The sequence below is a fragment of the Telmatherina bonti genome (genome assembly GCF_933228915.1).
Source record: "Telmatherina bonti genome assembly, chromosome: 6".
NCBI classification, from domain to species: domain Eukaryota; kingdom Metazoa; phylum Chordata; class Actinopteri; order Atheriniformes; family Telmatherinidae; genus Telmatherina; species Telmatherina bonti.
Genome location: NC_136624.1, coordinates 29,910,816 through 29,938,525, shown reverse-complemented (window position 1 = coordinate 29,938,525; position 27,710 = coordinate 29,910,816). Strand labels below are relative to the sequence as shown.

Genomic DNA, 27,710 nt, shown 5'->3' with positions numbered 1-27,710 from the left:
TTCCGCAACACATTTCAGCAGGAAGACGAGAAATTGTCAGAGTATATACTCAGATTGGACAAGGTGTTGCATGCTGCCCATCGTAAAGGGGGTATGGATGTGACCAACATGGATCGAACTCGTATTGAACAGGTCGCAAGAGGAGCATTGTCTCAGGACCTTGCAGCTTTTCGCATAAGAATGACATACAAGCTTAAACCTCCGCCAACGTTTTTTGAGCTGCTCCGGGAAGTCCGAGAGGAAGAGGAGATGATTCTTGAAAGATCAAATATCAAAACTCCCTCTCCATCTGTGGCAATCAGAGCAAGCGACCACACCTTTAGGAGTGGAAAATCATCCCGAAATAGAGAGGCTTACAAAAGAATTTCAAGGTCTTAAGAAAGATGTTGCATGTTTGTTATCTGCTTCTATGGCTGCTTCAGGAAGTGCACCACGGTATACAGCAGAGGACAATGCCAAAACTTCCATTGAAAGATCTTATACACAGGGGAGAGAGAGAGTCTCAAAACCCCAATATCGTGTTGATGTCTTCTGCTACAGATGTGGTGAAGACGGCCATTTTCAGAGGGAGTGTCCCAACCCAGAAAATCTCAGGAAAGTTAATAAGCGTCTCCTCAAACCCCGACAGTCTAAGGGAAACTTTCCAGGGGCTCAGTAGGGGAACGGACTGCTGCCCCAGAGAAAATAAGTTCCACAAAGTGTGACAAGTCCAAAAGAAGTCAGGCCCATTTGCCAGATGGTTTAGTAGGACCTAGTTCTATAGTCTCTGTACAGATAGAGGGCATTTATGCCAAAGCTTTGCTGGACAGCGGGTCCCAAGTTACTTTACTTTATCGGTCCTTTTATGACAAGTATCTTAAACACTTACCTTTGAATCCAGTTGAGTGTCTTGAGATCTGGGGCCTTAGTTCAGAACAGTATCCATATGATGGTTATGTCTGTTTAAAACTTGAGTTCACTGGGGATGTAGTTGGAGTTGTTGAGACAATAGAAACCCTTGTGCTTGTGTGCCCAGACCCAGCAATGAAAGGTGAAGTATCCATCGTGGTGGGTACAAATACTTCTATGGTAAGAAAACTCTTTTGTTCCTGCAAAACGCAGGGGGGAGAGGATTTCCTAAATGCATTCTCTATTCACCCTGCAATAAAAAAAAGCCTACGAGGAGCTTGAGGGAACCCCAAACAGTCTAGATGAGACTAAAAGGGGAACAGTCTGGTTTACAAGAGAAAAGCCTTTTACTTTGGCACCAGGTGGTGTTGCTACTGTAGTTGGCATACCAAAAATACCCAAGAGCCTCAGCAATGAAGCCATTCTGTTAGACTGTCCAGAAGATAGTGGTTTCCCAGAGACTCTTCTGGTGATGCCTGTGATTGAAAAGTCCACTGTCATTCACTGCAGGCGTATTTCTGTTACCCTGAGGAACATGTCAAACCAGCCGGTGACACTAAAACGTGGGATGGCAATTGCTCATGTGTTTCCTGTAGACGTTTTGTCTACGGTACCAGAGAGAAATGAACCAAAGCCTTCCGTGTCAAATCTTTCCCCTTCCTCTTTTAACTTTGGTGACTCACCTGTGCCTCCAGAGTGGAAAGACAGACTCTGTCAAAAGATGATGGAAAGAGAGGCAGTTTTCTCATGTCATGAGTTTGACGTTGGTTGTGCTAAGAGCGCACAACACAGTATTCGTGTGACAGATGACAAACCATTCAGAGAGCGCTCCAGACGCTTACCCCCTGGTGATCTGGAAGATGTGAGGAAACACCTTCATGATCTAAAAGGAGCTGGAATCATTACCGAGTCCAGAAGTCCCTATGCGTCCCCTATAGTTGTGGTCCGCAAGAAAAATGGGACCATACGCATGTGTGTGGATTATAGGACGTTAAACCGGAGAACAATTCCTGACCAGTACACAGTACCCCGCGTTGAAGATGCGCTTACCTGTTTGAGTGGCAGCCAGTGGTTCAGTGTTCTGGACCTTAGAAGTGGATATTATCAGATCCCTTTGAGTGATGTTGACAAGGAGAAGACAGCATTTATTTGCCCAGCAGGCTTCTATCAGTTTGAGCGCATGCCACAAGGGATTAGTGGAGCACCTGCCACTTTCCAACGAGTTATGGAAAGGGCTGTAGGGGACATGAATATGCTTGAGTGTCTGGTATATTTAAATGATGTGATAGTATTTGGAAGCTCCTTAGAGGAACATGAACAGCGTCTCCTTAAAGTGTTGGATAGGTTGAAGGAGGAAGGACTGAAACTGTCGCTGGATAAATGCCAGTTTTGCTGTCCGTCAGTAACCTACTTAGGTCATGTTGTGTCACGGGATGGCATTGGCACAGACCCTTCAAAGATCGAGGCTGTAAAGTCATGGCCACGCCCACAGAACGTTACCGCTTTTCGCTCTTTTCTGGGTTTTTGTGGTTATTATAGAAGGTTTGTGAAAGACTTCTCCAGAGTCTGTCATCCACTAAACCAGTTGCTGCAATGTTGCCTTGTAACAAAAAAGAAAACTGGAACAGGTTGCAGAGAGAAACCAAAGGGGAAGGCCCCATTAGATTGTGGAAAGAAAGAGTGGCACCACCCCTCAGAGCCTTTTGGGCCCAGGTGGGATCAGAACTGTGAGACAGCTTTTGAGACTCTAAAAAAAGGTCTTACAGAGGCGCCTGTTCTGACAATAGCAAATCCAAGATTGCCATATGTCCTTCATGTTGATGCAAGCCGAGAAGGCCTTGGAGGTGTTCTTTATCAAGACCAGGGTAGCGGTCTGCGTCCAGTTGCTTTTGTAAGTAGAAGCCTCTCTCCAACAGAGAGAAACTATCCCACACATAAGCTGGAATTTTTGGCTTTAAAATGGGCTGTCACCACCAAATTGCATGATTACCTGTATGGTGCCAAATTTGAAGTTCACACAGACAACAACCCATTAACATATGTTCTGACTACAGCAAAGTTGGACGCAGCAGGGCACAGGTGGTTGGCAGATCTGTCAACCTATGAGTTCACGCTCAAGTACCGCTCAGGGAAACAAAACATTGACGCGGATGCATTGTCACGGCGTCCTTATACAGACGAAACCGTTCCCCATGAAGGGGAGGTTATGCCTGCTCCGGTTGTGCAAGCAATTTGTCACATGTCTTCAACCAGGTCACCACACTATTTTTCAAACAGAGCGATTGATCTTATGGGTTCTTCTAAGCATGCTGTACCAAGAGCATATTGTAATGTGACCTGTTTGAGTGTTCAGCCGTGGCCCAAAATGTCTTTGGCTGAAATGTCAAAATCCCAGCAGAGGGATCCCTGTATTGGTGAGGTGTGGGATGCTGTTTTCCGGAACGATGTTCATCGTGCCAACAAGCAAAAACATCCTGATGTGTCGTTGTTGCTGAAAGAGTGGGAAAAGTTAAACATTGAAGATTCTGTGCTGTACAGAGTCAGTAAGGCACCCACCAAAGCAGTTCTGCAACAATTACTGCTCCCACAAGAATTCAGAGACATGGTGTTGAAGTCGCTGCATGACCAGTCAGGCCATTTTGGATTTGACAAAACATATGGGTTGATAAAGGAGAGGTTTTATTGGCCACGTATGAAATCACAGATTGAAAGTTATTGTAAGGACTGCCCAAGGTGTATTCAGAGAAAGACTCTACCCAAAAGAGCTGCTGAGTTGTCGCACCTTCAGAGTGAGGGGCCCATGGATCTTGTCTGTATAGACTTCCTGACTATAGAGCCTGACTCCAGAAATATTTGCAATGTACTTGTGGTTACAGATCACTACACACGATATTCTCAAGCTTTCCCAACAAGGGATCAAAAGGCGTCCACTGTTGCTCGGGTTCTTTGGGAGAAATATTTTGTCCACTATGGTCTTCCAAAGAGAGTCCACTCAGATCAAGGCAGAGATTTTGAGTGTCGTCTCATACATGAGTTGTTGGGTATGCTCAACATAAAGAAAACCAGAACGACACCATATCACCCTCAGGGAGACGCACAGCCTGAGCGGTTTAACCGAACACTGCTAGATATGCTCGGAACATTGGAGGTTAAGGACAAACAGAACTGGAGTAAACACATCAGCCATCTGGTGCATGCATATAACTGTACACTAAATGAGTCAACTGGTTACACTCCATATTTGCTTATGTTCGGGCGAGAGGCGTGGCTTCCTATTGACGTGATATTTGAGGTCTCCAGTGATGGTACCTCCACCAAGTCTTATTTAAAGTATGTTAAGAAAATGAAACATGACTTGCAAGCTGCTTACCGTTTGGCTGAGAGCATGGCAGAGAAAAAGAGTGAGGGAAACAAGAAACGCTATGATAGAACAGTCCGCTATTGCCCTTTAGTTTCTGGTGACAGGGTTCTGATCAGAAATCTTGGACTACAAGGGAAACACAAGATAGCCGATCGTTGGAAATCTACACCCTACATTGTGGAAAGTCAGCTCACTGGTTTACCTGTTTTCAAGCTTAAACCAGAGGATGGGCAAGGCCCTGAGAAAATCATCCATCGGAACCACATTTTACCTGTTGGGCAGGATGTGAGGTTCCATCAGGAGGGGACAATTGAGCCTCCAAGACTAAAACAAAGAGCCAGCAAACGACTGAAAAATAGACAAGCTGGAAATGTTGATTCCTCGTGTTTGCCTGTGTTAGACGGTGAGGATCAGAACGAGTGTACTTCTGATTCAGAGGATGAAATGGGTGGGTGGTATGAGCACTATACACCCCAGTTATCAGAGGGACTGGAATCCAACCTCACCGTACACCCTGAACCTTTTGGCCCAGACTTGGACATGACTGTTCCTCAAAATGCTGTAAGGGAAGGTGGAACTGAACAAGACCAGGTAGAAGCAAATTTTATTGACCTGGCAACACAGACTAGGTCAAGTGTTAGTATTAGTGAGATGGCGAAAGGCAAGACGCAGTCAGCAATGGAGGAGAATGAGGGACAGAGCAGTCTTGAGGAGACGCAATGTGACAGGGTACGCCCTCAAAGGATGAAACGGCCTCCTACTCGACTGACCTATGACTCCTTGGGAAGTCCAAGTTCAGTAAGAGTTGGCACCCAAAATGCTACCCTAACTAAGGTTGATGAAGGTTGTTTATTTGCCTGTCCTGTTAAGATTTATAAAAGCAGCTTTTACAAGTGGATTAGGTAAAAGTGTGTTTTGTTTTCTCAGAGGGAAAATGTTTTACCCAGGCCATGAGGACATGGCCAAATTTGGTGGGGAAAAGTGTAGCATCCTGCTATATTGTTTATTTTGTCATTAAGCTGGCTAAAGCCTCAGTGTGTTTCTTCCTTTTATGTTCTTGTAAAGTGTTTGTAGTAGTGGCTGCAGTTTCCTACACTTTAGTCTTTGAACTATTCACATGTTACTCTTCTATATTATTGGGTGATATCTGTGTCAGTGAGGATCAGCCAATCTTTGTTCAGCATGAACAACCTATGACCTACCAGGGTTAAAGGTAGGCGGGTTTTATTTTTTTGAGAGGGAAAAAAAAAAAAAAAGACGAGAGAAAGGAAAAAAGGAAAAGAGACGAAGAAAACGGGAGTTCATATGCGGTAGCCAAGCGTTGTGGTTTCGTTTTCGTTAGTATGTTTGGTTAAGAGGAGTTGAACATACTTTTTGCCACAAGGTTACACTACTTGTCTAGCATTGCGCCGGAACCAGAGACTTGGAGTGGAGACGGTGTTTGTGCACCGAGTTCCAGATGTGCTTCAAGTTGCTACACACACTGCTGCGGGAAGAGGTACGCAGGACTCCTCTCTGCACACCATCGTTACTCCGGCCACTCTGAGGTTACGACAGGCGACGGCACGGATTGGGGCTCCTTTCCGCCCACCTTCTCTGGAGTCACAACGTTCTTAAAAGGCACTGAGTGATCTACAGTGGTCAGTGAGTACAGATTGTTTTCCTGGAAGGATTCTCATGAGCTCCAACCAAAGCGCGCCAACGTGTGGTACCACAAACTAAAAAAAAAAAAAAACAAAAACAAAAAAACCCGGGCACTGGTAAATTTTAATTCTTCATTGTTTTCATTTATTATATTTGATTTGTTCATTTTATTTTGTGGTGGGAAGGTACTTTGAATATGACCTATCTGCATTTTTGTTAATAAATTATGGATTGTTATCAGTTAACTGAAATCTTATCTGACTGTCTCATGGTAATGGGTTGCCTGCAATAAGTGTCATAGTTGAAGCTCACACTTGGTGGGGCTGTCACCCTAACTGGTCTGACCTTTGTGCATCAGGAGCATTGTCGCACCTCCAGATTTTACAATTTGGTAAGTAGAACCGAAAGTGTTAAACTTTATATATATGTATTGGAATAGACCCTCACCAATTCAAGGGTGTAATAGGAATTGAGTGGTGGGCTACATAATGGAATTTTGATCTCCAGTCATTGAGGAAAAACAGGCGTTGAACTGAGTCACTCAGTTGGCAGTTATGCGGCACAGATGGGATCTACTGCACACACCTGTCTTCACAGGGCAGTTAGCCAGTTACCTTTTTTGATCCATTTTCTCACGATCACAGACCTCATGTTAGTTTTTCATCCACTGAACTACACACACGTGAAAGTGATGGCTCATGGCCATCACTAACCATCAAAAACAGTCTTCAAACATTTTCACTGCATGTGTTTGCAAGTCAGATGTAAATCACGAGCGCATGACACTTTTTATTTAAAGAAGATTTTCACTGTCACACACTACATGCTTCACATTTCATAAAGACATGGCATTCATTCAAACTCGAGCATTATAGTTTTACCTATTTGTATCCTTTCACTGCTGCAAAGTGAAATTCATAAACATCATATACCACAAGTTAGGCTGTTAAAAGTTTTAAACTGTATTTTTAAAACTGTACCAACGCCAGGCATGTGTATACATGAGAGGCAAATACTGCTGTGGTAGTGGCCTGAGGAAAATAACTAGTGGGTGTTTTTTTGTATTTCATGCCAACATACGCGGCACATCAAGTGCTTTGCCCAGCTCACAAGTAGTAGCAGATGGTTATAAAGTCATTTTAGATTATTTATGGTTACCTAATCATCACATTTCTATTTATACAGGCTTATATTCATTACATCCATTGATGATATATGGTCCTGAGAATCAAAACTTGACTAAAAGCCTGTCAACGTTACGGCACACAACAGTACTTTAAATGAACTGTAAGTTATCTCAAATAGTGTGATTTTTACGCATCATTGTAACCTTGATTTTATGACCAGTTAGTCAAGCTGTAAGTGTCTGCAACAACAGAAACTCAGTGGAGTAGATCACGCCTGTAGGATTAGGAGTAGCAGCAGCAATTAGTATTTATGAATTCAGTGTTGGCATGGCTGTGAGGCAAAAAAAAAACAATGACGCATAAATGGAAGACGCACAGTACAAATGTGTGGCAAATACAATGCTGGTGGAAGGTTTTCAGACTCTTTAAAGTTTTCAGCAGTTTGTAATGTTTCGGTCTTTCCACACCAAGAGTCCACATACTGTAGCTGCCATCCCATTTCTTTTTTTTAGTTGTTCCTAAAGAGGGAAAAAGTGCTTCACACTTTCTATTTTTCTCCCCCTGAGTTTCAAGCTTGTAATGAGCTGGACGGTGTCAGGCAACACTTCATTTTAAGAGTATGATGATGACACCCAACTATATTCACTGGAGAAGTCAGACAAAACAAAATAAGCTCATATCTGAACAATTCTGTTATGAGAGTTTTTTGGTTTGGGAAACTGATGTTATGCGTGTTTTTGCTGCTGCAGTTCCACTCTAATGAAGTTGTGCCAATTGTCAGAGTGTATCAGTAGAAATCTAACTTCTACCAAGTAACTCAAGAAAACTTGAAGAATTCACACATCACTTTTAGTATCATGCTTTGTGAGCATTTAGGAAACAATGAACTATGAGGGATTACAGAGGAGAAGGTTTCCTACACTAGCAATTTACAACATTAAATCTATAGTTTAGCTTGAACTCATGATAAGATGACAATATCTGGAAAAAGTCAAGGCATTGTATGTTGACAAGTTGCTTCAACTAAATTGTGTCAAGATGTCTCAAGTCTCATGGACAGTCGTTCAATTTGCACCCTTCACATAGACAGAGTAAAACTTAAACAGGAACCTACTTCCTGTGAGGTGGGGGCAAACTCCTCATACATCAGACTTAATTTGTAGACTTATGCAGAGCCTGACATCAAACTCTGCATAAGTCCGCTAATTACCCCTTGATGTGATTCAGGTGTGTTCCAGCAGGAAAACTCCCAAAACTTGCAGGACTGTGGCTCTCAGGTTCTGGAGGTTCACACTGCTGCTGTAACATGTTTTTGAATAAACTCGGTAACAAAAAGAAAGTTTTATCAACCTATATTAAGAGCGTAAATTACAATCACAATATGTAGTTAGTCACACAATCAAATTAAGGCAACTTGCAAACATAAGTTGCTGATTGCTCGGTTGCTATGGTTACATGATGTTTTTAATTCGGAATTAAATCATTCGGACTTGACGTATTCTACAAATTCACATGAAAATAATAATTTTGAATAAAGTTTTACATGAAACATGTCTTTACTAAATTCCTCTTTAGAGTGGTGGGTTGGAAAGGGTTGTGATTGGACAGAGGATACATGTATGACTTATACATGAAATAAAGTTCGCTCCTTGCTTTTAGTCTTTTCAGTCGTAACTTGTATAAACTACATAATAAGTAGCAGTTTCACCGCTGTTTTCATTATAATTTTGAAGTACCAGCTCAATACGAGCATCCAACTTCATTTTTTGCAGCAACTGAGAAGGAGAAGAAAGATCGACCACCAAATACGGGAGGCAAAACAATGCGCGTCATCAGGATAGGACAAGGTAATGAGCATGCGCATAAAGACTGGAAATAACTCAGGGTTTTTTATGACAGAAAAATTAAATAGATCAGAATTAAAATGCGGATGAATCAGCCACTTACATCGGAATTAAGTTTAATTCCTAATAGAAATTTGAATTAAGTGTTTACATGGTCATTTTTCTTCAGTTTAAAGCAGAATTCACTTTTATTCGGAATTAAACAGGAATTAAAACTCCCATGTAAACGTAGCAAGTGAGCCTGAGCAGCCTCTAAGACTGGCTTTTCATGTATTCTTTCTTAGATTTGTGCCCAAACAATCTTGTCTTGCAGGGCAGTTTTCCTGACTTAGTTTTCATTCTGACTAAAAAAAAAGACTAAGTGGAATACAATAAAGTTGTTGAAACATTTTAAAGATGTCCAGCAGAGGGATATATCTAAAAGAGATAAAATAGTTGTAAATCTCTTTAAATGCTTATGATAAACTCAATATTTAAATTTATTTTATATAAAGAAAGGGAACATTGTAAAAGCACAGAACATTAAGAAACATTAATGATACTGTGATAGTGGAATTTTGAGGGAATGTGGAAACTTTCCATTTGCAGAATGTAATGAAGAAAGGACACGAGGACACAAGGAAACTTGAACGGATTGGAATAGATTACAAATATTGTGCATGAATAGTAAAGTAAACAATACCAGGGTAGAAGCTGAGACCCTGAATCAAAGATTGTTTTGCATAGCTCACGTTTGTGTTTTTCACTCACCTTTCCTGTGGATCTCACTCCCTTCCAGACACAAAAGTAGCAGATGACCCAAGACAGAAGAAGGCACAAGGAAAGCTCCCATCGTATGCCTCCCAGAGTCTCTATGCCAGTAGAAATATTCAGCACTCTTCGCCTATAACAGGATGAACATTATCATTATCTTTGAAACATCATTTAAAGAAGCAGAATGCAGATTTAGGCTTAAACTACTGATGGAAAATGATAAGTTATAAGAACAATATGAAACATCAGTTTTCACTGACATGAAAAGGGAGAGAATGATGGCTAACTAGCATGCTAAAGCTTCCTGGCAATGCTGCACTCGCAAGCAATGCAACCAACCATTGCCTGTGTTATTTAGTTGCATATTTGATTGTTGAGTCAAAAGGTGTATCACCAAATGACTTTTGATGCTGGAGGTGAAAAGTCTATTCGAAATAATAAATTCCTACTTGTGTAATTGAAAAGACTTCATCATTTCAGTACACAGGTGTTTTAAATTATTCTGGATGATTAAATCCCTTCTTGATGTGAAGTCAGGTGGAGCTATACTGACATTTTAAATCAGTGCCAGCAGCATCTTACTCTGCCCTCCCTTCCTTGCTGTTTCCTGTCTCCAGAGACCCTTATAGTGGGTGATTACATAGTGAGAAATATCCATTTCATTAACACTGCCACACACCGCTTTTCTGGGGCCCACAGTGCCCAATCCTTTACACAGGCCCCCTAACATTGCTGCCCTCCTTTTCTGTCTCCGCGACTTGCCTACAGTCGAAAATCCTTTTCAGCCAAAATGGAGGAAAGAGAAACCCTCTTTAAGAACCTCTAAAACCTTTTTAAAAAGATGGGAAATCATTTTTTTTCCAGGGGTCTCCTTTCCACTTTAAATTGTGAAGCAGACGGCTTGGACAAACCAGCCCGGATTTCATCTTTATTTGGTCAACTTCTGCAGAATGGCTCATAAATTTCAGTGAGGTGTTGAAAGTAGGCAAAGATTTACAAACTCCAGGACTACAGCCCCCCCAGAACTGGAGGCTGACACCCCTGTGTTAACCTGTTTTGGAACCGCCACTTGTTCTTTTAGGTCTGACAATCTACTCCCACAAGTAACTGCGCAAGCTTGTTTACACCCCCCCATCCCATCCTCTAAACCGGCACAACCAGCATATGTTCTTGTCCCACTTACTAGTACCCCCTTTGGGCTATCTCTTTTTGGATTACTTCCTCATTAACATTCAACACCCATACTAAAAACAACAAACTGCATTATATACACTGGAAAAAAACAAGTACAAGAAGTGGGAGAAGCTACGTCTAGTTTTTCCATCCAGGCCAAATCTAAGAGGCAAAAACTTACAGTGACTGCATGCAGAGATCCATCAACATGCTGGAAATGTTACATTGGCCTTATTTGAGTTTTTGTTTAAAGGAAATGTGTTTAGTTTTGTTATCATTTATCTTAAGTTGGTGAAGATGCTGAGACAAATATTGTTTCATATCCTCATAGAGGTGGAAAACTAAAGGATTCAAATATTTTAGGCAGATTGAAAATACACTAAAACTGTAATTGAATTGCTTTCATAAAATTGCCTGAATTATGCAGCCACTTTTAAAATCTTTAAAGGCTTTTTGTTGATTTATTTTTATCATGAAAGTGCCTCTCAAACAAAGCAGTCTGCCCCAGCCTTGTCCATCCTTACAAAACTGAAGGAAAGCAGGAAAAAGGGAAATAAAAATTTAGAAAAAAAAAACTGCAGAGCTGAAAGTAAATAAAGAATATCTTAACTTACCATTGATTTTTAAGGAACAAGTCATGTTGTAGATTTTATGTTCAGGTTTAGACTGCATAAACAATATTTAATTGTCTGTGTTTGACAATTAACAATTCGAAGAGTATTGGTTAATAGTATACTAGTTAAATGTAATGCAAAACAATTTAAAATCTCTTATGCAGCTGAGTCTGATTGGTTGTCAAAATGCTGGTTAAATTCCCCTACTATAATAAGAAGTAACATCAACTGTCCATTGCTTGCAAATAAAACAGAATGATCTGAGAACAATTTCCATGTAAAATGAAAAAGTCTCATCTGGATTAAAACTTACTGCCAAAACTCTAAAACAGATGATGTCGAAGCATTCACAGGGGAAGTCCAGTTAGCGGTGGCATTATAGTTGTTTATTTCCATACAATGATCTGAAATATAAGAAACTTGATTTTTAAAGAATAGATGTAAATAATTCTTAAAGAGTGTATTTTAAATCATACAACAACATTATAAATGCATTTTCTTTAGTATTATATCAAGGTATATTTGTGTTGATATTGAACTTTTATTTCAATAATCACCTGGTGTTAACGAAGCAAATAGATGAATCATTGTCACGCACATACCTGTGTTCCATGTGTTATTACAAGAGGCCCACGGTAAGTTTCCAGAGAAAGAAGAAAAGAAGTAGAAGAATGCCCAGGCTAAGATCACAACGTAGCTGATATTTCCATAAAAAATGATCATTTGGCTGGCATATCCCATCCCTGGAAATAACATAAATCATAGCATTTCTTAAGTTACTTCACCTTCGTTACACTCTGCTATTTATACTACCATCTTATCAAATGGCTTACCTTCGAACAATGGACAGACCTTCCTCCAGCACACGATTCCCCCCTGACTGGTGTACTGGCCCAGTGCTGCCTCCAATACAAACAGGGGGAGTCCACAGGTAACAAGGAACAGGGTGTAGGGAATAAGGAATGCACCTGCAAGCAACGACAAACTAATGTAACACACTTAAAGTTATTAATCACATCCAACCTCCAGTGTAATCCTATAGACCTTTCTTGTTTTTCATTACCACACTTGGATGTTAACAATTTTGTAAATAATTAGTTACTGGTCCGCTTTATTTACTAACGTCTAGCATGCAAATTAGGAACACAATTTTTTTAAGGGCCCTGTGATGTACTAGCGAGCTGTCCAGGGTGTACCCTTCCTCCCAAAGCCTGCTGGAATGGGCAGCTTCACCGTGGCCTTTCATCGGATTAAGCGGTTAGGATAATGAATGAATGAATGAATACATTTTTTTTAAAGGTTTTGTAGTATGTAGGGGTTTTTGACAGGAAAGAACAAAACAGAAAAAAGGGCAGAGAGAGGGATGCATGCATCATAAGGCCCTGGGCTGAGTTGCAAATCATGTTCAGTTGGGTTATACTCTACTGATGTTTGGGTGAAAAGGGGGTAGATAAAATAAGACTTTACTTTTCCTGCAACTTATTTCATTTGAATTTAATTTGAAGATATGTTCAGACTTTAAAATGTGTTTTGATTTATTGAATGAAATAAAAAAAATAGAATGAATAAATGAATGAATATATAATATATATCAGCTATTACTACCTACTTATAGAGGCATATAGGTAGATATCTTTATAAATCTTTATAAAAAATGTTTGATGTTTGGATGAAATATTAATGTGTCTGGGGGAAATAAATACAATGAGGACGTAGTCGGTGATAAAAACCCATTAGGTCGATATATTTTGGTGTTAATATGTGCTTTGCTATTTCATTTTTTTTTTTAAGGACTGCAACGATTTGTATGCCTTTTTAAGTTTTATTGTCTTGCTTGATCTGACATTATGTAATAAAGTTGCATACTGAAATAGTCTCATACATTCTATCTAAATGTATGAGACTATAAATATTTCAAGAGTTGTTGCAAATGTAAAAATGAAAAAATGATTACATTTTGGTGGTGATCCGGATCACCATTTGGATCCAGGATTTTTTTTTTTTAAAGGATTCTTTAACATTGTGCTTGGCGGAGGTTTCTGCTGTCTGCGTGCTTTTCTAGTTTCATATTTAACGAGTGTGGTGGAAAATACTCTGGTCTTGAGAAGTTGTAATACATCTAAGAGTCAACTGTCTTCTTACAATGAACATTTTATTATAAACTAATACAAGCACACGCTGGAGCTTGGAGAGAGAACTCTCTGCAGATGCTGAAGTAACACCCGATTATAAACCATGCTTAACTCCTCCTAGTTGCTGGGCAGACCATATGAAACAATCATTATCTCTTATTTAAGACTAAACTGAACTCACTAAGCATCAATCACTCACTATATTACTTTATTACCTTTAACCTCTAACCTTTAGACAACTGGTCAACCAAGCAGTTGACAAAAACAGATGCCCTGCAGGAAACTCTTCCTGTCTCAGACTTTGTCTGCACATTCCAGACAAGGATCATATAACTTAAAGAAAGCTTTGTGCATAGACACAAAACACAGCAGGATCACAGCAAATCAATGCATATATGTCTAATACTTAATTCAAACCAAAACCCATTGCAAAGGAACTAGTTCTGTTTGCACGAGCAACTTCGTCCTTGGCTGGGCGGGTCGTGCACGCGGCTGGGTCCGAGGGTTTTAATGCCACATGTAAAAATGTCCGTACTTTCTCACCACCTCGATCAGCTGTTTTATCAAAACAATCCGTTTTGCCGGCAACAGCAAACACACGGAAGCAGCAACTCCGCTTCATGCTTTCTCTGTGTTAACCACGCCCACCTCCAATGTCCGACCAATCACACGATACTTCTCGCAGCCCCGCAAGAAAAAAGTTCTGCCAGTCCGGCGTGTCAAGAACTGTCCCCAAACACGTTCGCGAGAACAAAATGACGTAATTTTCTCCTCGGATCCTCGAGAACAAGAAAAAAGTTCTCGCTTCTTTGGTGGAGTATGTAACAGGCGACAGACCAACATCTTTTCCACAACCACAGGATGTGTCTTTCTAGGTGGTTGTTAAGGAAAATCAGAAGTTACTAACTGCATCAAGTGGAGTTAAATAACTCGTTGCCAGGGAAAAAATAATCACCCATTCAGTAATTATCCAGCAGTAAGCTCGTATTGGCAGCATATACTAATATTTTCATTTTCCTGTCACTCTAAGATGAGTTCATAGTACACATTACTGTTACTTCTTCTCAAAAACCAATTAATTCCGATTATACCAGAGCATCAATCCAGCAGTGTTTTCAATGTACAATGCGTCTGAATTATCAAGGTTTTCAACGTGACTCATTGATTTGAGTCAGGTGTGTTGGAGCAGGGGCATCTGGTAAACATGGTTCTCGTAGGACCGGAATGAGTAAAGCTGTCTCATGTTCTTTACAACTACTGAAGTTTATATTCTAAAGATGGGTAAATTCTTTCATTTTAATCAACAACAGTATGGCTTTTAATGGACAGCAGATTTTATTGAAGCAACATTGACTCACAAGTAATAAGCAACTGTTTGCAAAATAAATGCAGTAATGACAATAACAGTAGTTAATAATAATAATCAATAAAGACAGATTGCTTACTTGAACATTAACTGGCACTCAAGTTGGAGAGACACTTCTACAACAAGCTGTTTTTTTTCTGATGTAACACAAAATCAGTAACTATGTATACGCTTCCGATTTAAAAACAGTTTACAGTAAATAGATGTTTTTTGTATAACTTAAGAATCTTTTTATAAATCTGTTTGTTTAGGACAAGCTGTTTGACTTGGTTTTGCAGACCTGCTTTGTCAACCTTTTCAACCTTTCAATAATGTAGTTTTGAGGCTTTTTTTTTTAATCACCAATTTGATGTCATCTTCTCTGTTTCTCCAAAAAATCTCTTGCTCTTGCAGCTTTAAAAGAAAAGGGGGCAAAACAGCATCTGTTATAGCTGTTATTGAGCTCTGTACTTCATCTTCTTTTCAACATTAAATTGTTGGACTATTGTTATGTCCACGTATTTGTGTCTATTTATTTCTCGACCTTCAGTATTTCCTTCACTCCTTCTGGGTCCCTGTTTTATCTCCTTACAACAGCTGTATGATTTTAGGTATGTGGTGATGTGTGAATGCAGATTCCATTATTAGTGGGTCTTAGAGGGTTTTTATTAAGCTGTTGCATTTGAACCTAAATCACTTGTTGCTGTAGGCTGCATAGAAAGTATTTCAACAACTCAAGGTTGACTAATGACTGAAGATCACTATTGCATCCCATACTTTAGAAAATGACTGTCCCCTGCAACAAAGAGCCCACTAGATATGTTTCTTGAACTTTCCCAGCTGCCAACTCTACTCCAACATGCAGTGTACTTTCCTGAAAAGACTTCCCTGCACACAATCAAAATATTTTTTTTCTATTCCAGATATTTTCATCACACATTGAGTTGTAACTTATAATAATTTCTTTTCTTGTCAGTTACAAAATGAACATGAACATAGAACATGTCATGTTTTATGTAAATTACAATGTTGCCTTGACTTCACATGATAATTTACATCAAACATTGATTATGGAGTCAGAACTGTATGAGTGACTTGTGCACTGATGAGTGCTGTTTTACAGTTTCTATTGCATTGTATAAGTTCATATAGAAAATGATCAACAAAAGAAAATATGGCAAAAACACAAAAAGACAACTGAGTATCTGCTAGAAAGGATTTTTATTAAACCTGTTTTGAAACATTGTATTCATTGTGTTTTAGTCAGGTAATACACTTTCACAGCATTTAGCTTTGAATAACAGTATAAATTGCATCGTACAAGCTTATTTTAGATAATGTGTTTTTAATTGATAGACATAAGATCAACATTCTCCAGTAAATATATCAATATGTTCATCTTTACTTTAAATCAGATCGTGCATACTTTCAGAAGAAAGCCAACATAGACCAGTCTTCAACACAAGTGACAAAGGCTATTTTCTCCTTCGAAACATCTGCACTTGCAGTTGTTTCTCTCCATAAGTCATAAAAATGATTGGGTAAGTCACTTCTCCACATGAGGCCTGAGCAGGAATCCTGACACGTGGGCATTCTCGATCCAGCAGTGCTCGCATGGGCATGCTCAATTCAGTCGATGTCATATGATCCTGGTAACAGTCAGGAAAATGTGGAACAGTGTGTCTCAATCACGGCCAGAGAAACCCCAACAGCTTTAGATGTTACTGTGTTCCAGTACAACAAAATGATATGAGTGGATTATTAGACCCAGGACCAGGACTGGGCAAACTGGGTTGAAGAGCGCCCATTTCGTAGATAATCAGCAGTGCTTCCATATCTTTTTGCAAATGCCTCAGAAGTATGTTCAGTGATGTTTGTCATTTCAGTAACAAACAGTTGAGAAAGAGAAAGTTTTTTTCTTTCTTTCTACCTGTATTTTAAATGGTTTGTCTATAAAGAGGAGCAAGGATAGAGTCAAACTGTAAAAACTTTTACTTCCTTGAGTTAATACAACTATACATGTACTATAAACATGCAAAATGATCTTTGTACATGTATGTACACAAAATCAAAAGTGACAGCATGTCTTTCAGCCCTTTGAATCACCGTTTTGTTTACTAAACTGGATATTTCTTAAAGCCCCAGTGTATGAGAACTACTTCCATTTAGTGATGTGCTAATTCAATACAAACAATCAAGTAGGGCTTTCTGGCGCCTCGCCATTTGGGAGCAATTTTACCACTACTGAAGCTGCAGAAAAGTCCCAAATGTGACTGTAAACATATTGTAGAAGTTGGAGAATCCCATCAAATGACAGAGAGGGACAGAAAGATAGAGATTTATGTTTTGTTAAGCAATTATTGGCATCCTACCCCCCCTGCTCGCCCTTGACAAATCAGCAGAGATAAATTCTGAAACACCAGGAACTCTTGGCTGAAAGACTCGTATGTTCACCTTCTGCTATGACTATGCAACAGCAACTCAAAACTGTTGCAATAGAGCGTTTCCACTGTGAGCTGTCTAACAAATTAGGCTTGTCTGCCGTTTTATACAGCAAATAATCGTAAATTATCTGACTCAAACGGGAGGATAAAATGGTGGCTCTGCTCTTTTTCTAACATAAACTTTAAATAAACTTTACTGTTAGATTGAATTAACTTACCTGTCCAGCCGAAAGCTGCAACCTCCGTATCAGTTTTGAAATCTCTCTCCTTCATGAAACTGTCTCTACACGGTAAAATATTGTTTTCCCTCAGTTATTATTTCTTTCTTTTCTAGCCTCCCTCTCACAAGTCGAAGAGTATGAAAGGTTGAATGAAAGATCGACGGTTGTCTTTGCTTGTCACCCCCCGCCCCAACAACACGTAACTGTTGAAACACGTAAGGCTTACAAGTTTGTCTCCTTTCGGCTACGCTATTCAAAAATAGCGATGTAACATGGCAGGCTTCTGTTGGGTGCACCACCATTTACTTATAAAATAACTTATTCTAGGCTATGAAGACGCTTGCGTTTGGGTGCGACTGTGATTAGACAAACATATTTATGAAAGCGATAATTGATTTTTCTAAGAAAAAGCTAAATTAGTTACATGTTGTACCTTTCACCTTGTCACAAGCTTGCCAATGTCACTACTTGTCACAATGGAAAGAGGCAATGTTTGTTCAAAAGATACTGGTGAAGAGGCTAAACTATTCGCACGTGACTACAGAGAATAAATATTTGGAAAAGGAATAGAGGTAATAAGATCTAATAACATGTTTGTTGAACCTACTATAAAACTACAATAATAAACCTTTCATTTGTTCTTCATTTGCACCAAACTTTGCAACTTTAAGGACTCCAGGAAGGATAGCTGCAGCCAGCTGCTGCACTCTAATGGGGATCTAAATAAAATAAAATTTAAAAAAAAAACAACTCCAAATTACCTGTAGTCCAGAAGTGCAAAGTGGAAGTGATCAGACACATGACAAAGGAAAGGATCGGCAGAAATATGACCCATGTTGGGAAATACTCAAAGCTGTGTCATCAAGATTGGATCAAGAAGTGCAAGCAGACAGAAAGAGACAGACGGAACAGATGGGTGGACCAGTGATTTGATGACGTAAGCTGGCTTTCTGGTTTACAAGTATAATGGACAAACCAGTTGGGACCTTGCTAAAACCAAAGCATTGCCACTAACGATGCACCAATCAGTCTACGATTTCAGAGTCTTTTGAGATTGGTGGATAATAGCAAATATCCATGATGTTCTCCTTATTTATGTTGTTATACTTGGTACAGGTTTTTTTCACCTTTAGAATTGGCAGATGAAGAAAACACATATAGTTGGCAAGATTGCAATTGACAAAGTCAGCTTGGACCTAAAATCATAAGGCAGCTGCAGATGGCTGCAAAGGGGCCTATTTCCTCTTAGGGATTGAAGCAGGTGACTTAGATTACATCGGAAAGACCTGCAGATAGTTTATCTGTTGTTAAGCATGCAGAATATGACACATTGTCTAACATAAAATAGAGTTTCTGAAAAATCCCCATGGCAAGTTCACAGAGCTCTGTGTGACAGCAATAAGTGCCGACATAGATCATTAAACTTCAAAGGTGGAGTTTGTAAGATTTTCAATATTTTCACAATAAATTAACTAAAAAAATAACTACAATCATAATTAGATAGTTTTTTTTAAACATGTAGGTTCCAGTCTGTCCATATTTGATGTGTTATTAAATTTCAAGTTTAATTAATGACGAAGACGCTTTTTAAATGTTTGCCTACCAGTAAAAAAAAAAAACAAAATAAAAAAAAAATCACTTTTTGTCATTTGTCATTAATTAAAGTTGTAATTTAATAACACATCAAATATGGACAGACTGGAACCTACATGTTTAAAAATAAAACTATCTAATTATGAAGATCTAGGAAGTCAATGAGAAGATTTTTTTTTAAAACAAAACAAACTAAATATGCATTGAACAAATATTAGAAAAAATAAATAACCTCCATAATAATGTAAATGGTGACCTTATTTAATAATGCAGTATTTATTCAGTTTATTTAACTTTTAATTTCAAATCTCATGTTTATAAAAGCTACACCCAAGATTGGGCAGTAGCTGACCTTTCACCTTCTTTTTTATTTAAAAATTCATTTTTGTTTTACCTCCGCCAAATTGGAGGTCATGTAGGCAGCAACATTGGCTTGTTTGTCTGTCTGTCTGTTATCAACATAACTCAAAAGATTATGAACAGATTTTGAATAAATTTACACAAAGTCTTACAAATACAATAAAGAACAAGTGATTAGGTTGTGGGTGTGATCCAGATTACTGCTTGGATCTAGGAATTTTTCAAAGGATTCTTGACCATGGGGGGATAGGGGTGATTTTACCATTACAGACTGTAACTTAAAAAAATGCCCACAATCACTGGCAAAAAAATAACATAAATAAAGAACGAAGCATTTTTATCTGCAGACAACCATGAGCAATGTCTAGAGAAAAGGAAAAAGCATTCTTCTGCAGAACAACATTTATAAATTTGGCCAGTGATGAAAAAAAAAGTCTCTGTGACATGTACCAATTTTATATTCCTAGTGTAGCTACTGGAAGGATAAACACTGCAACTAAGTAAAGAAAATTAATATAACATTATAAAGCAGAACTGATATGAAATTTATGAGCATAGTTCACTGAAAAAAAAAAAGTATGTTCCATTACGTATATCAAATTTACTTCATACTTATATTTATTTGAGTACCTATTCATTTAGTAATTCTAAATTAAAGTTATGGAGATGTGCACCACACTGGGGTACAGATTAAGGGATAGACTATAAACTTTTGGGTGAGCATTTTTACACTTTAACTTTTGTATGTGTTTAGTATTTGAAGCTATTACTTCCAAACCCCAATAATAAAACTGCCAAGATGGAAAATATGTTGCCTTTATTTTCCCATTGACAAAAAGTATTTCAAAGCATTTTGATGCATTATTAAAAAGTCAAATAGGTTAAGTGTAACACTATATTTTACCAAATATACATATATATATATATATATATATATATATATATATATATATATATATATATATATATATATATATATAAAACAGAACACCATCTAAAATGTGTTTTTTAAATTGCAGGATGTCATTGTATTTAACGCCCAGAAGTAACATTTCTATCCTTGCACAGTAAAAAGAGAAAAAATATCACAAAACAGAAATACTCACCCCCACCATTTTTGTAGCAAAGATATGGAAATCTCCACACGTTGCCAAGTCCTATAATAGCACCAGCTACAGACAGGATGAACTCCTTTTTGCTGCCCCACTTGCCACGCTCCTTAGCAGTTTGTGAGGTAGTCTTCGTAGAGGGATGGCACAGAGAGTCTGCCATTCTGCTATGTGAGAAATGGTCTATACAGCATAGATCTTCTGAACTGAAGATGACTGGCTTGAGACTTATGTTTAGGGCTTACCTAAGGGTTACCTAATTGACATGGTTGGTATTTTAGCCACAAGGGGGACCTCTAGCTGTTTCTCCATACAGTAATTTACCAGACTGTCAGAGAAAAATGTGACTTTTGACTAAAGTACTCTTTTCTTGGACAGGATATTAATGGCTTTGAGAGTTAGGCTCTCTGCCTTACACAAAGCATGAATAACTCAAAACTGCAGTATCCTTTTCATTGCGAGCATGTTTTAACTCATTCTCAGTTATACACAAACAATGTTGAATAACATACATGAAAATTGTTTTTAATTTTACATTTTTACTACTTTTGGGCTGCAGGTGTTGCATGATGTCTAAGTCAATATTAAATAAAGTCAATAAACGTAAATAAACATAAGTTCTTATTAAATAATCTATGAAACAGATCATTTTAAAAGAAAGTAAATAGGTATGAAATAAATCAATTGAATAAACAGCCCAAACAAAGCTAAAAGGTAGTGCACCTTAAAATGAATATTGCAATGCTAGCAAAATTGACATTTAAAAAAATAAAAATAAAATAAAATAAATTAACTGTGATAAAATGGCTCAAAGCGCCACCTAGTGATTCAAATCAGGTGTAATTTTCTATTCAAACCAGACTTAGAGCAGACTATTTGAGACTCTTCCATGTCACAAAAAATGAAAACTTGTTTCAGGTTTGCACAACAGCAAATATTTAAGTTTTAATATCTTAAATACTTTCCACAGGAACATTACTGCATGCTCAGGACGGGGATTCATTTTAAGTCCAGATTCAATGCCATATTGGTTTCCTTAGGTCAGCTATTATTTTTATGATTCTATTTAGGCATGTATGAACACCAACTGAGTCACAAGAATTTGGAGTATAATTGGTCATATTTTGAACTGTTTTAGCTCTGATATGAAAGAATAAAGCTTGTGGTTTTAGTGGAATGTATCTGACTGTGTCCTTCAGCTGGAATTTTAGCTACATAGTGACAAATAAGCAAGAACCAGATGTAACGAAGAATTAGTCAGAAATTAGTCAGGTCTGTTGTGGTGAATGCGTGCCTCAATTCAACATTTACAGATATTGGACAGCACATCCCAATCTAACCCTGCATTGGTTGGCATGTTCCTGGTCCAAGAAGATAAAATGTGATTAACACCAAGTGCTGCATTGCTTTGGCCACACTTGCATTTTTGTCCGCTTGGACAGTGGTAGGAAGCCGGAGTACCCAGAGAGAACCAATGCATACACAGGAAGAACATGCAAAATCCACACAGAAAGGCCACTGTCCAAATCTTGCCCCAGCCAAGGATCGAACCAGCGACATCGCTGCGAGGCCACAGTGCTAACCACCATGCCACCGTGCAATGTAATGACACCAATTTAGAAGGAGCATTTAGTATAATTCATTTCAATAGTCGAAGCTTGTATAAAAATTGTGATAATATCAAAGAATATCTGTGAAAGCGCAACAAATTTAAAGTCATAACAGTGTCAGAAACATGGTTAGATGCAGATAGAGCTGGTGAAGTAGAGCTGGAAGGATAGAAGTTGTTTACTGCTAATAGGAGTAGTAATAAAAGATGGTGGGGTGGCTTTATATGTGGACACGCATTTGGAATGTAGTTGTTAATAGTAAGTCAATCATAATTGATGGAGTTTTAGAGTGTATAACAGCGGAAATTATATTAGTTAAATCTAAGGATATAGTTGTATGCTGTCTATATAGCAAGCCAGATCATGAATTGACACATCCAATCAAACTGTTGATAAATTATTTAGTAATCTGAAAAAGATGCACATTATCTGTGGCGATTTTAATATAAACCTTTTAAATTCCTACAATAATATGCAAGCCAATGAGTTCATTACAACTGTGTAAAGCAACAATCTACACCCATTTGTCACCAAACCGACAAGATTTACAGTTTCAGCAGCAACTTTAACTGATAATATATTTACAAATAGTTTTCAAATGCAAATAACTGCTGGGTTGCTTATTAATTATATTAGCGATTACCTTCCTGTGTTCAGTATTTTCCACCAGCTACTTAAAAGGCAAGCCATACCCAGTCTATCTCAAACTAGATATACAATGATGAGAAACAGAAGTCCAGTAGCCATGGCTGCCTTAAGAGCTGATCTATCCAGCTAGATGTGAAATGAGGTTTATGCTATTCCTAATCCTGACCATGCCTATGATATATGTCTGACTAAATTGAAAAGTCTTTATGAAAAACATTGCCTGCTAAAAAAAAAAAAAAGGTGTTATTAAAGAACTTAAACACCAAGATAAACCTTGGATTACAAAAGGTATAGCTAATGACTGTAAGAAAAAAAAACCTCTACAAATTATTTCTACAATCATAATCCAAAGAAGCAGAACAAAGATACAACACATACAAAAATAAGTTAGCTAATATAATAAGATCAAGTGAAAAAGAATACTACAATAAGTTGTTAAAAGAACTGAGAGATAACATTCAAGTCACATGGAAAGTTTTAAATAGCATACTTAAAAACAGAATTAAAAAGTCAGATTATCCTAAATACTTTGTTAAATATGGAAAAATAATGTACAATATTATAGAAACAGCAAATGCACTTAACAAATTTTTTGTTGATGTTGGGCCTGCTCTTGCCCGAGGTGGATAATATAAAAGGAGGCATAAGCAACATTCAAAGCAATGTAAAATCCTTTATTATTAGAGGAGTAAATGAAAATGACATTATGAATATTGAGAATACATTTAAAAGCAAGAGGTCTACAGATAGCTTTGATTTAGATATGATGCTGATAAAAGAAATTATTGATTGCATTGTTACACTATTAACATACATTTGCAATCAATCCTTTCTCACAGGTATTTTTCGGACAAATATGAAAACCGCAAAAGTAATACTTATTTTCAAAAGTGAAGATGTAGACAAATTCACAAATTATGGACAAATCTCTATACTTTCCCAATTTTCTAAAATATGAAAAAAAAATTGTTTGACAAAAGGATGAATTTATAGATAAGCATAATATAATTAATGATCGGCAGTTTGGTTTTAGGGCAAAGAGGTTGACCTCAGTGGCAGTCATGGAAATGGTGGAGGACATAACAGACGCAATAGACAAGAGAGAATATACAGTGGGTGTTTTTGTCTATCTAAGCAAGGCCTTTGATACAATAGATAACAACTTACTTTTATAAAAAATAGAACAATATGGTTTCAGAGGTATTGCTTATGACTGGATACAAAGTTATCTAAGGGGCAGGCAGCAATATGTACAAATGAACAATCTTAAGTCTGACAAACAGTTTATAAGTCACGGAGTCCCCCAAGGCTCTGTCCTTGGGCCAAAATTGTTTATTTTGTATATCAATGACATCTGCATGGTCCTCAGGAACACGCAGTGCATTGCTGATGACACTAGCCTCTATTGTTCTATACGGAATATCGAGCATTTATTAAATATAGTTGCAACTAATAACTAGAAATATTAAAGAGATGGTTTGACTATAATAAATTATCAGTGAATGTGAACAAAACTAAATATATTATATTTGGTAACAGGAAAACTCATAATCCAACAAAAGTAAAGAGTAACCAAATGGAAATTGAGAGGGTGTACCATATTAAATTTTTTGGGGTGCATATTGACGAAAAATTAAATTGGAAAGTTCATATAAATCAGGTGAAAACTATAGTATCAAAAACTGGTATATTGTGTAATATCAAGGTAAATGTCAATAAAAATAAAAAAAAATCGCTTCACTTATCGTACAATACCCTCATTCTTCCATACTTAAACTATTGTGTGGAACTTTGGGGAAATAATTATAAAACAGTAATCCAACCCATTTTTTTTTTGCAAAAGAAAGCAGTTGGAATAGTAAATTATGCAGATTATTATACTCCAACAAACTTTTTATTTTTTATATATATTATATATTAAATATATATATATATATATATATATATATTAAAATTTAGGATTTAGTTGATCTTAGCACAGCTGTAGTTATGTACAAGGCTCACAACAAGCTCCCTGACTGTCTTAAAAAAAGGTTTTAAACCAGAGAGACCTGCTATAATCTACGAGGAATTTAAGTTTATCAAAAAAGTACAGTTAGAACAGACACTAAAAGCAGATGTATTTCAGTCAGAGCAGTAAATGCATGGAATAGCCTGGATGATACATTGAAAGCTCCACATCAGTCAAAGTATACAAAACAATGTTTAAATATAAAAGAATAAACAAATCTACAGTTTTACAATTTAACAACATATAATCTAAAATTTCTATCTGTTTTGTCTCGTCTTAATTTAAGTCATTTGAATGAAATTAATTGAGAATTTACTTTGTCAAATATCTTCAAACTATTTTGTTCTTGCTGAAATAGCTAAAAGCTTCAAAGTTGTTATAGGGTTTGGCTTTAATAAGTGTTTCACTTCAGCCAAAACCATTTTCAGTCATTGTTTTATGTTTGTATTTATGTTTGTTATTTTATGTATGTAATTAATCTGGATGGCATTGATCTGGCCTCCAGTACCAGTGCCTCCAGAAATCTTGGAGTCATTATTGACCAGGACTTGTCTTTTAGCTCACATTTAAAACAGGTTTCTCGAACCGCCTTCTTCCACCTGCGTAATATTGCAAAAATTAAGAGGCATCTTGTCTCAGAAAGATGCAGAAAAATTAGTCCATGCCTTTATTACTTCCAGACTGGATTACAACAATTCCTTATTCATGGGTTGTCCCAAATATGCCCTGAAAAGTCTCCAGCTGATCCAAAATGCTGCAGCGAGGGTTCTGATGAGGACTAGCAGGAGAGATCATGTTTCACCAGTTTTAGCCTCTCTACACTGGCTCCCTGTTAAATCCAGGATAAAGTTTAAAATTCTTCTCCTCTCATATAAAGTTCTCCATGACCAAGCTCCATTGTACATAAAAGATCCTATAGTTCCATATATTCCAAATAGAGCATTGCGCTCTCAGACTGCAGGTTTACTTGCGGTTCCCAGAGTCTCAAAGAGTACTATGGGAGGAAGGGCCTTTAGTTATCAGGCTCCTCTCCTATGGAACCAGCTCCCACCGTGGGTCCGGGAGGCAGACTCCCTCCACACCTTTAAGATCGAGCTGAAAACCTTCCTTTTTCATGATTCTTCTAGTTAGGATATGAGCATCTCCTGAGTTGGAGTCTGCATGTACGGGACCCAACTATCCAAGTTATGCTCATTGCTCTTATAGTTATGGGTAGTCTAGCCATCCTTTACTTATGTAGCAATGAGGATGTTACCTGATGCACTGAGAAGTACCTCGCTCTATTTCTCTAATATATTAATGTATAAATATATGCCAGTATTAATTTTACAATATTTAAATATCTAACTTATTTCTCCTTTTTTCCGCAGGTCTTCCTGATAAAGTGCAATTGTACATGTTGTTCTGTCTTTCCTGACGTCTCCACTCCAACCAGTCAAGGCAGATGGCTGCTCTCCCTGAGCCGGGTTCTGCCGGAAGTTTTCTTCCTGTTGAAGGGGAGTTTTTTCCTTCCCACTGTCGCCGCGTGCAGCTCAGGATGCGGGATTGGATCAAAGTCATGACTCGATGCAATCAGTTGGTTTCTATTATAGGATATGTATGAATTGGCTCGAAATGATGTGTATGTTGATTTGTGTATGTAAAGTGCCCTGTGACAACATTTTTGTGAAGTGGTGCTATACAAATAAAGCTGAATTGAATTGAATTAGGTTGTGATCTTGACTGATTGATTGACTGAAATAAACTCAACTCAGCTCAAGACCTCCGTCTTTTTTGACCAAAATATGCACATTACAATGTGGAGTCTTGACCACAGGAGCTGGCTGTTTTGTGTTGTGCCATGCGTTTATGAAGTGGTTGTGTCATTTCCCCTCTATGAAGGTCTGAACTTCTTGCTGAACTATATGGCACCACTCAGTTTGGATTAACCCAGCTTCCATCCAAGGTGTTGGGCTAGAAATAAATCTTTAAAGCTAAATTTGGAGAACATTGTTTATGTTTTTTTAAATATGTAACATAAGGTGTTGTGGATGTTGGGCTTGAAATGCACCAAAATGCATGTTTGTATAGCACTAATTCACAACAAAGTAATCTCAAGGCATTTTACTGACATAATCTAATTTAATCCAAATAAAGTGCTTGTCTTCTCCTGTCATATCGTATTGTATTGTATCACATCGCATCGTACTGTATTGTGTTGTATCACATTGTTTCGTATTAATTGCATGATATTGCATCATACCTTTTCTTATCTTATTATCTGTAAGAGGAAAAAAAGATCACTATTTAGGCATGTTAAAAATTATTTATTTAAGTAAAATATTTATCAAACATTTATTTCACACACTTTTTAATACAATAAGATCAAATTACGTCAGCCACATGTTTTTGTGAGATAAGGCAAATCAAAATCTAGAAGTACTTTTTTAGTCTTTTGGTCTCCACTATTATGATAAATGAAAGAATAAAGAAAGTATGAATCATTTTGCACCAAAAAGGCATCTGCAAACAGTCATGTTGAAAACATTTTTCTTTTCCTTTTTTGTGTGTTGAAAATGTCTAAAAATCTGAGTGAGAGTGAATCTTTATGGACATCATTGATCACATTTGGCACCTTCGAGTCTTTAAACAGTTGACCAAATTTCTTTTAATCAAAGTAGTTCAGACAAAATTTGTAAACTTTTGAATTCTTTATACTGTGCATCCATTGTTGTGTAGTGTAACACAGTAGTCAGTGATTGCTTATAGTTTGAAGAACAAAACTGAACACAAAAGTTTAAAAGTTACTTTAAAATACTAAAAATATTACATTCAAAATGTTTTCATAAGTTTC

The 27,710-nt window shown here is 37.6% G+C and overlaps 1 protein-coding gene across 1 annotated transcript in view; it reads right to left on the bottom strand.

The window, feature by feature from the left end:
• The window catches only part of LOC306756967 (sodium- and chloride-dependent GABA transporter 2-like), a 30,457-nt gene extending 9,671 nt beyond the window's left edge, over positions 1-20,786 (bottom strand). Inside the window, exons 1-5 of the mRNA XM_079241925.1 lie at positions 20,606-20,786; positions 12,238-12,372; positions 12,007-12,147; positions 11,718-11,808; positions 9,615-9,747 (exon numbers count right to left, since the gene is read on the bottom strand). Of these exons, the coding sequence (XP_079098051.1) occupies positions 9,615-9,747; positions 11,718-11,808; positions 12,007-12,147; positions 12,238-12,372; positions 20,606-20,771 (666 nt within the window). The 5' untranslated portion in view covers positions 20,772-20,786. The remainder of the gene's footprint in view (positions 1-9,614; positions 9,748-11,717; positions 11,809-12,006; positions 12,148-12,237; positions 12,373-20,605) is intronic.
• Positions 20,787-27,710: the final 6,924 nt, after the last annotated feature.